Genomic DNA, 12,596 nt, shown 5'->3' with positions numbered 1-12,596 from the left:
ACCCACTGTTGACCCCACGAGAGCCAGTACTTTGCTTTGGGACTGAGACTTTTTCAAAAATACAGTTTACAAATATATATTTTTTCCTTACATGTTAACAAGTTTCCATTCTCGTCCCTTTTTCTAGATGCTAAAACATTTCTCATGTTTTCATATCACGCCTCTTTGGCTTTAGATCTCCTGTTTAGTTTCTTTTGTTTGTTATGTATCCCACATTAAAAGGGCAACACTATATATATATATATGTCATCACTCCAGTTTGCATATATTTCCATTACATGTAAAGTATTCTGAGCTATTACACGACTGAGAAGTCAGGCACTGCAGTCAGACCAGCAAAACATGCTTCAAGATTGTGTATTTTCGGTGTTAAAGCATAGAAACGAGTACAAAACTGTATGGATAAAAACTAAATCGTTTCAATAAAAAAAAAAGCTAAAATATTTCATGAGATGAAGAGGTAATGTTCACTAAAACGTGATTGCTCTGCTTTTTTAGCCATTAAATCTTTTTGTTTGGCAAAGAACAGTACGGAGAGGAGACTGATCGGACCATCGCAGGCAACGTCCAACAAACCCTGTTAAAATAACCCCCGAACGGTTTCCAGTGTGATTCTGCAGAGTCTCCAATTACACCTAACCGTTCACCTACAGCTGGAGAAACATGACACGGCGGATAGAAAAGGGGCTCATAAAAGCTCTGTATGAGACTCTAATAAACATACAGTATGAAAAAAGAATGCAGTATGGGCTCATGAGATAAACTCATTGTACAGGAACATTTTCAGTCCATCAGGAGAGAAAAGCCAGTTTCCCAGGAGTTTCCCCTCGCTTCTCTTCCTGTATAAATCTCATTTTATAATCCTGGCACGTCTCTTAAAAACAGATGATGCTCCGTCTATTCACCGACTCCAAAAATAACGTGCCGTGTTTTTTCAAAAACCAACGTAAAAACATAAAACGACAGACGAAGCGCGCATGGATTCACTGCTTCCTCTAGGCTTCCACTTTCTCTTTCTTCTTGTTCTTCTTCAGGAAGGACGGGGTTCTGAACTTCTTCTTCTTCTTGTTGGGTGATTTGGAGGGCGAGCTCTCGGGCGTCAGAGCCTCTTCGATCTTCTCTCCCGAGCGCAGGCTGATCTCTACACTTTCCAGGCTGGTGGTCAGCTGACTCACGCGCTTGATGAGCTCGTCCTCGTCACCGTGGGCGTCTTTACCGTTCAGCATCACGCCGCTGTGGTTCTCTGCATGAGGAACAATAAAATACTTAACTAATCAAATCCATCAACAGCCAACAGTTGTGCTACTGTCTTTTATTTCCAGAAGATTTGTTTGGGGTGGTTAATTGTTATTGTATTCATTTTATCATAAGTCAATTATACAGTATTTATTAGAAACATTATTATTAACTAATGATTATTAAATTCTTTAGATTGTTTTATTGCATAAATAGATTTTTTTAAACTAATTATGAGAAAATATTGTGAATATAAGTGTAACTAATTGTGGTTTTATCTGTGTTAATTGTGTTAATAAATTAAACTATATATTAGAAAAATAAATAATTATAATTAAATAAAAAAATGCATTTATTTTATTATTGTACTACATTCTAATTGGTTAAAACCCAGTAAGATACATTAATAAAAACATTTTTTTTTAAATTATTTAACAAGCTATAAATTTGCTTGACAAAAGGGGCAGAATTTGTGCTAGTTACATTTTTTATTCGCCAGAAGATTTGTTCATGTTGGTGGTGATTTATTTCATTATTGTAGTATTAATCAATTCTAAACTTATTATAAAAAAAAATAAACATTTTTTTAAAATTCTTTAATAAGCTTTAACATTGCTGTTCCATAAAAAGCATATAGTTGAGAATAAATGTTTGTGATTATTATTGATACCATATAGTTTAAGTTAAATTATAAATGTATTAATACATTATCATATTGCCAATCCATGTCAACACAAATCAAATCACTGTACTTCAATGTGTTAATATTGTTTTAAACTGTTCAAAAGATCGGCAGCTGATTCAAGAAAAGTTGTATGAATATTTAATGAAAAGCTATTTTGAACATCAGATTCGCGTCTAAATTAGCTAATCAATCCATCTAATCCAAGCTCTAGATCAACATGTCCTGGCTTGGGTTTGAGCTACACTTCAGATAAACGTGTTCAACGTGTCCTTTTCAGTGTTTGTCTGCTTATAATTAATGTAATACATGAATATCATGTAATACATCTGGTTGAGTAACCGGTGATTTTGACGCAAATGGTGGAGAGTGACGAGGGCAAACGCATCCTGTTTGTCACCACACTACACTTCATCCCCACTGTGTGTGAACACACATCAGTATTTCTTTAGTTTAAGGCTTCACCTTCAGTTTATGAACTGTTCTCCCTTCCAAAGATGACTAATGTCAGCTCTTCTTGTAGTTGACTTAAACGTACTCTTCTAAAATAGGAAACGGGTAACACTTGTTTAATATAAAGCCAACAGAAGAGCCTGCAACATATCCTGCCAGAATGTTTCACAACAAGCAGGACAGTTGATAGAAACATTGTGAAACTTGGTGTTCATGTGGACGACCAGTGCGCTTTTAATATTGTTTATGCACTATTATTGCATTTATTCATGCTTTGAAATCAACTTCATTTTTATAGTTACAGTTTTCATTTTAGTAATTCTTTTATAGTTTTTATTATTATTATTTACATTTCACTTGTATTTTTAGTTTTTACATTTTAGTACTTCAACATTTCTTTCAGTTAGTTGCCAATGCAACATTTCTAATTTTGGTTAGTTATTTAATTTTATATTTATTATTTAATATTTTATTTAATTTTTACAATTTATTCTTTATTATTTATGGTTTTAGCCCAAATTAACAATTTATTCAAGTTAAAAAAAATAAATAAATAACTATAATAGTATCTGAAAGCTTTTTTTCTTATATATAAAATATATTTTTATTTCAGCTTTAGCTCAATTACCAAAGATGATGTTTAATTGTTTTAGCTTATAATTTGCAGTTAAATTTCATTTGTTTCCTCCTGCATTGTTACCTAGCAATCGCGGTAAACATTTGCTGCTAATATTGACATGATATGTTAACATACTGCTGTTTGGAGCCACGTAGCACACACACACACACACACACACACACACACACACACACACACACACACACACACACACACACACAGGTCACAGTTTGGGGTGAGACAGCTGACTCTTTCAGTGCGTTATACCTTCTTTAGCTGGAGTGTTTTGTGGAGACAGGGTTTGAGAGAGTGTGGAAGCGTCGTCTGGCGTGAGCTGCTCTTCTTCTGCAGGAGTGAGTTGGTTAGTGACCAGATACACAAGCAGGGAGACAGATAGTTAGAGACGTAGACAGGTTAACATGCGAGGACACCGTCACAGCTGTAAGAGGCTCTCAGGTATTCACGTTAGTGTTTAAGTCACACTGTGATTTGTAGCTATGAGGGGCCAAGTTATACTCTTAGCACTGAACGGGTCAAATACTCGTGGTGTTGGGAACAGGAAATTTGATTGTCTTACAGGCAAGGAGGTATATCATGCATCCGTGTTGTCTATTTATTAGTGTATACCAGTTTGAAAAGTAAATTAAAAATGTTGGGTTAATAAGATTTTTTTAAATGTTTTTTAATTAAAGTCTCTTACGCTCACTAGGGTTGTATTTATTTAATCAAAAACAGTGAAACAGTAATACTGCGGAATATTATTACTATTTAAAAATGAGTGCTTTCCATTTGTTTTCCATATTTTAAACATTAATTTATTCCTGTGACGTGCTGATTTGATGCTCAAGAAACTTTTTTTTACTATTATCAGTCCTGAAAACAGCTTAATATTTTTTGTGGAAACGGTGATGGGTTATTTTTTTCAGGATTCTTTGATAAATAGAAATATTTCAAGTATAAATCTTTTGTAACATTACGAATGTCTTTACTGTCACACTTGATCAATTTAATGCATCCTCGCTGAATAAAAATATGGATGTATTTTCTTTAAATCTTCCAGACGCTAAACCTTTGAATGTTAGTGTAAAGTGAAGGTGTGCGGGACTCGTGAGCGTGTTTTACCATCTAATCCGAGCTGCTGAAGTTCCTTTTGTTTCTCCAGCTCTTTCTCACCCAGCTCACTAAAGGGGTTTGGAGGAAGCGGTCCCGTCTGTTCCTCGTCGTCGCCCATGTACGGCTGCACATGTGTGTGGTTAAAGCAGAGAACACAAAATAAGCATACCTCAGTTATGAAATGAGTCATAACGATGACATAAAAAACCACTCAAAAACACAGACCATTTGGCATGTTAGTAACTCTGCATTCAAAAGTGAAAAAAAGCCTAAAATCCTCTAACATTAAAACACAAAAACAAAAAATGAAGTGAGAACACTGCAAATCCAAAACTACAAACAAAGAGTCATGCAGATATTTAAAAAATTAAAATTGTGACAAAGGCAAACAAAACCTGGAATTCTACCTGAACTGAGGAAAAAAGAGCTTCATAGGACCCTGCTTTGAAACATGATGCCTTGCCTAACATACTGATGCTCAATTCACAAACACAACTGTGACGCAGTTCAACAGTCTCTGAGAGGATCTGGCGCCACCTAGTGACACGGATATCCGTGTGACACCAGTCTGACTGTTCAGGGTTCACACCGGGTGTATAGTAATGTCACTCTGACACTCACCGGCGGTCTTTCCACCACAATCCCTGCCAGCCGCTGTGACTGTGGCCCTGCTGTCATCATGTCAAACCGGTTCTGCTCACGAATCTGAAACAAGAACATAAAAAGCTGTTTAAGACAAGTGACATTGATGAAATGGTGAGTCCTAATAGACACTTTTAACAGACTGTGATCATGTTTCCAAAGATGATCATGTATCCAAAGCACAATAACTGGTCACTGGGGTTCCCCAGGGATCAGTTCTTGGACCCCTCCTCTTCTCCATATATACTACAATACTGGGTCCCATCATACAGGCACATGGCTTCTCCTACCATTGCTATGCTGATAACACACAGCTCTATCTTTCATTTCAACCAGATAAACCAACAGTAGCTGCACGGATCTCAGGCTGCCTGGTGGACATCTCGGCATGGATGAAAGAATATCACCTACAGCTCAACCTGGCAAAGACTGAGCTTCTTGTCTTCTCTGCCACTCCAACTCTACAGCATGATTTCACCATCCAGTTATGTTTTTCTACAAGTACCCCATCAACTTTGGTCAGAAATCTTGGTGTAACCTTTGATGACCAGCTGACCATTGTAAAAACTGCTTGATCTTGTAGGCTTGCATTGCACAACATCAGAAAGATCAGGCCCTTTCTAAAGGAGCAATGCTACACAACTTCTTGTCCAGGCCCTCGTCTTTTATAGATTGGACTACTGCAGTGGTCTTCTGGCTGCACTTCCATCAAGCACAATCAAACCTCTTACAAATGATTAAAAATGCAGTGGCACGACTGGTCTTCAACGAGCCCAAAAGAGCCCATGTTACACCTCTCTTTATCTCCTTGCACTGGCAAAATGACAAAATTTAAATGTTTCCACAGTTATTTACATTTAAGTTTTCACATTTTAATTTTTTTTAAGTAATGTTCATTCATAACACTAAATTGTTGCCATTTAAGGGATAATTCACCCAAAAATGAAAATTCTGTCATAATTTTCTCAGCCTCAATTTATTCCAAACCTGTATGAGTTTCTTTCTTTTGTTAAACATAACATATTTTGAAGAAAACTGGTAACCAAACAGTTACAGTAGTACTTGAAAAATACGATGAAAGTCAATGGCTACCAGCAACTGTTTGGTTGCCAGCTTTTCTCTGAGAGCCCTGGAAATGTGAAAACAGTCTGATTGCACACCTTATTTCTCTTCTCCAGAACTTCATTGGGGTTCGTGTTCAGAGGAACAAACTGATTTGGATCTTCAATGCGGATTGGAGTCCCACTGGTGTTTCCACCGTCATCTGACTTCATCCACTGCAGAGATGGAGTAAAATAGATTTCATGATGTTTTCAGAATTCATGGTGTTTTCAGTGTATGCAGTCTCATTACATGAGGATGTGAGCACATGAACTTCATCTCCAGAGTTGCTTTCACAGTCAAATTCAGTAAGATTTCACCATTTCATCTGATATCATCATACTGTATATATATTGACAGGTTATTGTACGGCTGGACGATTATGGCCTAAAATCAAAACCTCGATTAATTGAAAATTTTACCTCGATTACGATTAATGAACGATTATTTTGTTTCTGTTTTTTTTTTGACAAGGTTTGTACTGTAAATATGATTGACTATTAAAGGTGAGATATTTTTTCCTATTGAAGGAGCGATCTGACATCATAGCTCACTTTCAGCAGTTATTTTATCTATGTTCGTAACATTTCTTACAGATTATTGCTCGGTGTAAGAGATAAATAAAGATCAAATAAAGATAAATTAGCACAGTACCATAACGAGTGATTGCGTGTGTGAATTAGTCATACCGTCTCTATATTATTGTGAAGCTGTGGGTTGTAAATAGCCTAGTTCCTTCAAAAGTGGAAACATATGCTATAATAAGTTTTGAGATTCTAAGCTACTTAAGTGATAAATCACAGGACAGTGCTGACAACTAGTTTCTGCGTTCCTCTCTGCGCGAGATCTTCACAGCTACTGTTTATATGAGATTTGAGATTATATGAGATTATATGAAATAACTTTTTTGATTCTATTTTGTTTCTATGTTTTGCCACGGGATTTACATCCCGTGGTAACTAGGATTTACACAAGCTCCAGTCTGGATCCAGAACACCTGAGAAGAGATGATGCTGACCCTCAGAGGACCCCAGATGATCCTAACCTTGAATCAACAAACAGAACTAACAATTATTGCTACATGTGTGACTGCATCATATAATTACTATTAATTAATAATATTGATAGTTCATCGTCTAGCTGACTACGTCTTGTATTATTATTATTATTTTTTCTAAAATCCTGTCAAACGTGCACAAACTACTAGCTACTACTAAATATTGTAGAAACATAATTTTCTGTAAAGTTGCTTTGTAACGATTTGTATTGTAAAAAAGCGCTATACAAATAAACTTGAATTGAATTTCCTGCCACAATGCAGCTGTGCGAACTAGGGCTGTCAAAATGGCTGAAAAACTAAATTTTAATTCAATGACATTTTGAAAAATTAATAAAATTATTCAAGTTTTATGGCTTTAATTTGTATTAAGTCAAAAATCCATAAAATTTCTACTTACTAAAAACAATTTCTAAAAAAAGACAACAAATAATTTTTAACAAAATTAATAGGAATGTACAAAAATTTAAAGTTTTATGAAAGCATTTGAATTAACATGTTTTATGGTTATTAAAAATTAAACCATTAAAATGGAATCCAGTAAAAAAATAAAAAATTAATAGGGTTCTAAAGATGTAATATTTGTTCAACTTTTAATAAATTAGTTAAATTGTATACATTTCATGATTTCAATTAATTAAACATGCCTTTATATTACTTAAATTTAATTAAATTAGTAAAACAAAAAAAGATCTTGGGGAAAATAAAACTGAATCTGGAAAAAAAAAATGATGTTATAAGGGCCCCCCCAATTTTATTTTTTTTTTGGTTCAACTTTTTAGAAATTGTTAAACTGAGTTTCATAATTTCAATTAAATATACATTTTTATCAATATGTTTTTATAAATTTAATTTAACCATTAAAATGTAATCCAGAATAATTAAAACGGAAAAAAATAAAAAAGTAATCCAGAATAATTCCAAGGGGCTCTAAAAATTCAGGCAAAGCTCTAATACTAAAGCCTCGACCACTAGAGGTCAGGAGGGAACTGTGTTTGGCATCAGGCTCGAAGGCAGTGGCTTCCTCCAGTCAACTGACCGAAGTAATGAGGCTTCAAAACTTTTTCTGTTATGACAGAAATTTGAGTTCATTTCATCTGCGGCTGCAGCTAGGTACATGCTCAGGAAATAACCACATTCTTCTCGTTTCACATAATCCACCGGCGGACTTTCTGATAAGAAAGATTTACTACTTTTAAAGCAACCCCCGTTTTTCATTTATAAGGCTTCCAAAAACTGGATTGCGCAAATGTCAGATCACCATAACAGAGATGAACTGAGTCTTACCATGGTCCTGGTGCGTCCGTTCTCCTCACTCGCCCTGTCCGACACGTTCACCTTCATGTAGCAGTTGGGTGAATTGAGCCAGCGTGTTTTCTCTCTCTGCTGTCGCTGCTGCAGTAACTTCAGAGGGAAACGTGGAGCATCGTCGTCATCAAACATGAATGCTGTCACTGTTGCAGGAATCTCCACTTCGCTCTTGTGTCGCGGCTTCTCCCGCACAATCGGGTGCCGGTACGAGTAGCCTGTCCTGTAACCCTGAAAATAATAATAATAATACTACTATTATAACTTTTAGAATATTTAATTAAAACTACAAGGATGAGACCTATTTTTAATTAATTTAATTGCCACAATACACACATACACACACTAATAAAAGGTAATAATGAAAAACTAGTCAAATTCTAGCAACTATAAAGGACGAGACCTAGTCTTAAATCATTTAATTGCCTTTTATGAATGATAATTCAACTGAATTGGTTTATATAATTAGCCGCTGCTTGGAAACTGCACTTTTTAAAGCTCCATCTGTGTTTCAAGAGCATTATGTAACATATGCTGAACCTCTCCTGCAGAAGTAGGTAAACCGTACTGGTTCACTGAACGCTGATGACGGCGACTCACTGAGCGTCACACCGTATCATTATCATCTTCCACATCGCTCCATTCTTCTGCCGCGGCTGAGAAAACTGACTTTCCACATGCCTGCATTCTTCCCTATCTCACACGGACAGAGAGAGAGAAAACAGCGTGGTCTGCGCAGCTGGAGAAAGAGACGGACAGAAAGAAGAGAGGAGTTTTGACAGAAGTGCTCTTCAACTCCAGTTTGTCTCTCTCTTCACGTCTGTCTTTTTTTTCTGCCTAATAGGAGAGGAAGGAGGGCAGGAAAAGAAAAAGGCTCAAAAGATGAAGAAAGAAGTGATTTTCCAGTCTCTCTGCAGTGATTATTCCTCTCAAACACAGCTGGACTAGTAGTAAGTAGTCATTTAGCAGATGCTTCTGGCTGTTTGGTCTAAAGTGGAGCTCTGTATCTGAATCACACTGGGAGATTCACTGGACTGGCACAGAGCTCAGTGGCAGTAAACATAGTCGAGTCTCACACAAACACTCACCAGGTTGTCCATCATTCTCATGAGCGACTCGAACTCCAGTTCTCCCAGCCTCCACTTGTGCTGAGAGCCCATGTTGACCCCGGCTTCTGCCACCCCCTGTGTCCGAGATTTATACTTCTCCAGATCCAACACGATCAGGTTCTCCACTCCGCCAGCGCATGACAGCGCATTCACCTACAGAGACACAAATGTGCTACATTTTTACAGAAATGTACTGGTTTTACTGAAATTTATGGGCTGTGTTCAGTTGAAGAAATTGTGAAATGTATTACTAGTGTACAGAAGAATGCACATCTCAATGTACTACTAGTACTACTACAAATAAATAGTTAAAGAATAAATCACACAGTTGTTCTTCCATGTTTTAATTTTAACAGTAAACCTCTGTTAGGCAGCACTTTGTAATAATAATAATGTTTCATGATAAAGACATGTTTTACAGACAAGCTAGTGCTACAGTATTGACATCTGGTGGTTGTACACCCTTCATTTAATACCTGCAAGTCAGTCTAGTATGGGCTTTATTCGGTTAGCCATTTGTATTTTTTTGTTTAAAAAGCATCACTAATCCAATAAACAAAATGTAAAAGTCTACAAGAATTAAGAAAGTATTACTTGTATTTCACAGGCAAGCTGAGTGTTGTAAATGTAGTGAAAGGCCTCTTCAATGGTCTCCCCGAGAGCTACAACCCCATGATTCCTTAAAACCAACACCTGCAACAAACACAACACGTACAGAATTATCTTGCACATTTACAATCTTAACTGCCCTTTACACTTTCATTCTCAAAGGCAAGTATTGAATTGTGGCATTTCAGCTGTAAGACAGGAGGTAGCTTACCTTCGTTGATGGTCCGAGGGCTTTCTGGAGCTCTACGCGCTCCTCTTGCTCATCCAGACTGCCTTGGTAGTTGTAATATGCAATGTCACCCAGGATCAGAGCCTCCTGAGAGATGGGCAGAAGGCCACACTTCATAGACGACACCTGGCATGGCATAAGAGATTAATGCATGGTTATTAAAAAAAAAGTCACAATTTCAATATAAGCTACATATTGCTTTGAAATTGGTGATAGAGCATACGGAGCAGAAGCAGATGGGACTGGACGGAGACTTACAGCAGCAGTGGCTGGTGTGCGTATGTGAATGATGCAGCGCACGTCCGGTCTCACGGAGTAGATGGCAGCGTGAGGGCTGAAGCCGACCGGGTCAATCTGCAGGTTGGTGGAGCCCTGATCAATCACGTCACCAAGAATATTTACCTTCACCTAAAGAATGTAAGAAATAAAATGTTGTTTATGACTGAAGAGGATTGTGAAAATGTAGGGTAAATACATTGTACCCTCCCCTAAAACACACTCACACACTAAAAAACTGTGAGGCTACACAAGAAATTAATATTAGCTTAGGTATAGCATCTGATCACTCTGATTGCTTATTAAACAAACCAGAAGTATCAATACACATCCTACACGATCTCTCATTTCCTTTTACTCCTGACACTGTGCACCTAATCAGGAAGAAACTGTCATCGGAGATACACTGAGAACCGGTGGATGATTCAGTTAATGTTTTTAATAAGCCTCCAGTTCCTGGTTATGTCATGAGGTTGGCTAAATGGAAAAAACCCAGGAAGTTTACAGTCTGATTAAGCTGATTTATACTAACGTTCAAAGGTTTGGTATCAGAAATTAATATTTTATTCAGCAAGGATGCGTTAAATTGATCAAAAGTGACAGCAGAGAGTAGATCATTTCTATTTCAAATAAATGCTGTTCTTTTAAACTTTCAATTTATCAAAGAATCCTTGAAAATCTTTTTTTTTTTTCACCACAGGAATAAATCACATTTTCAAACATATTCAAACAGAAAATTTCAAATGAGACACGATGAGCATAAGAGACTTCATAAACGTACAGACTTCAAACTTTTTACTAGTAATCCGTATCAATTATTCATCAATCATTGGTTGTGTGTGTTGTTTTTGGAGTAAATAAGGCCCTGATCAGACAGAGCGCGTTTTTCAGGTTTGAAGGTGGTGTACCGCACTACAGGTTTTTCTCTTTAATGGTTCTAGGCATCCACCAAATCAGCTGTCCTGTCAGTCTTATCAAGGATTATAGCACAAGCTCTCTAAAATCTTTGGTTTGCTGTTAGGTAAACTGTCATATTAGTAGAAACCTAAAAAAAATACAGCTCCGGGTAACCCATGGCAAGTTTCTCTTCCATCACAGCAGTCTCCAGACGTTCCCAGCAACTGTAGACTTCCTTCACCACAACGGAATTCCCGCCTCTCCATTCATTTGATTGGACAGTGAAAAACTAAAATAATAATAATAAAAAATGTAAATGACGTCAGGATCTTTTCTGCTCAGAGTAGATTTTTGTCAACTTAAGGAGCTCAAGTGCACTCCTACAAAAACGTGAGGTGCAGCAGGCGGCTAAAACGTGAGGCGCCCAAGGTGCATAAACAGAGAGCAAAACTCTCACTGCATATAGAACCAGTTAAAACACGGATTCTGTCTGACTGGGCCTTACAGGTACTTGTGCATGTCTGATTCCTCTGGAGCTCTGGTTGAATATCAAATCGCATCACATGCTTCCCTGTAACATGCCACCCAGCATGCCTTTCACATACCCATCGATGCCGCACTCCACATAACTGCCAGCTCAAAATAAAAACGCTGTCACACTGCTGTTAATGAGCTTAGAATGGCATCCATCCTCATACAGATCATATTTGTACAGTCACTAATATCATGTGACAGTTTTGACGAAAACAAATGGCCCATCTTTCTCATGCATTTCTTACTGCACCGGTTACACATCGACTACTAGCACATCCCCACAGGAAGCCGATAAACTTCTGTATGGACATCTGTTGTGTTATGCCACCACACTAATGCTAATGGACTGAAACAAGACCTAGCTGTTCTCTCACAAGATGTCAGGAAACGGGCAAAATCTTGCATTTCATTTGGAGAGAGTTGTTGCTTAAAATTGGTCTTAGTTTATGATGTTAAAAGAAAAAACGGTAAGAGTATGGTAAATCCTAGAGGAAAACTAAACGTATGCTTTGTGGTTTGATTTCTGTTGTACCTTTCTCCAGTCACCTTTCTTGTAAAACAGTCCAGCAAAAACACAAATATAATACTCTTTACATTTTTGAGGAGTGAAATTAACATATTTAACCGTGTATGTAACAGCAAAAAAAAGGAAATAAAATAACAAGTTACATTTCCTGTTACATGAACATTTGGAACAGTTTACAGCAGTTGGTCCATAGACATGAAATCTC

At 37.0% G+C, this 12,596-nt stretch overlaps 1 protein-coding gene across 5 annotated transcripts in view; it reads right to left on the bottom strand.

Annotated features, from left to right (window-relative positions):
• Positions 1-710: 710 nt before the first annotated feature.
• LOC132131125 (gamma-adducin-like) overlaps positions 711-12,596 on the bottom strand; it is a 31,323-nt gene continuing 19,437 nt past the window's right edge. For 2 of the 5 annotated variants that reach the window (XM_059543079.1, XM_059543080.1), the window contains exons 6-15: positions 10,417-10,566; positions 10,141-10,284; positions 9,915-10,013; positions 9,300-9,473; positions 8,191-8,442; positions 5,906-6,022; positions 4,725-4,808; positions 4,113-4,227; positions 3,258-3,335; positions 711-1,243 (exon numbers count right to left, since the gene is read on the bottom strand). In XM_059543079.1, coding sequence (XP_059399062.1) covers positions 996-1,243; positions 3,258-3,335; positions 4,113-4,227; positions 4,725-4,808; positions 5,906-6,022; positions 8,191-8,442; positions 9,300-9,473; positions 9,915-10,013; positions 10,141-10,284; positions 10,417-10,566 — 1,461 coding nt within the window. In that variant the 3' untranslated portion in view covers positions 711-995. Of the gene's footprint in view, positions 1,244-3,052; positions 3,128-3,168; positions 3,336-4,112; positions 4,228-4,724; positions 4,809-5,905; positions 6,023-8,190; positions 8,443-9,299; positions 9,474-9,914; positions 10,014-10,140; positions 10,285-10,416; positions 10,567-12,596 lie in introns of those variants that run through there. The other 3 variants (XR_009428849.1, XR_009428850.1, XM_059543081.1) reach the window with 3 other exon arrangements.

Source organism: Carassius carassius, chromosome 48, assembly GCF_963082965.1.
Source record: "Carassius carassius chromosome 48, fCarCar2.1, whole genome shotgun sequence".
NCBI classification, from domain to species: Eukaryota; Metazoa; Chordata; class Actinopteri; order Cypriniformes; family Cyprinidae; genus Carassius; species Carassius carassius.
Note: the sequence above shows the minus strand (reverse complement) of the source record. Positions and strands in the feature narration are given on the sequence as shown.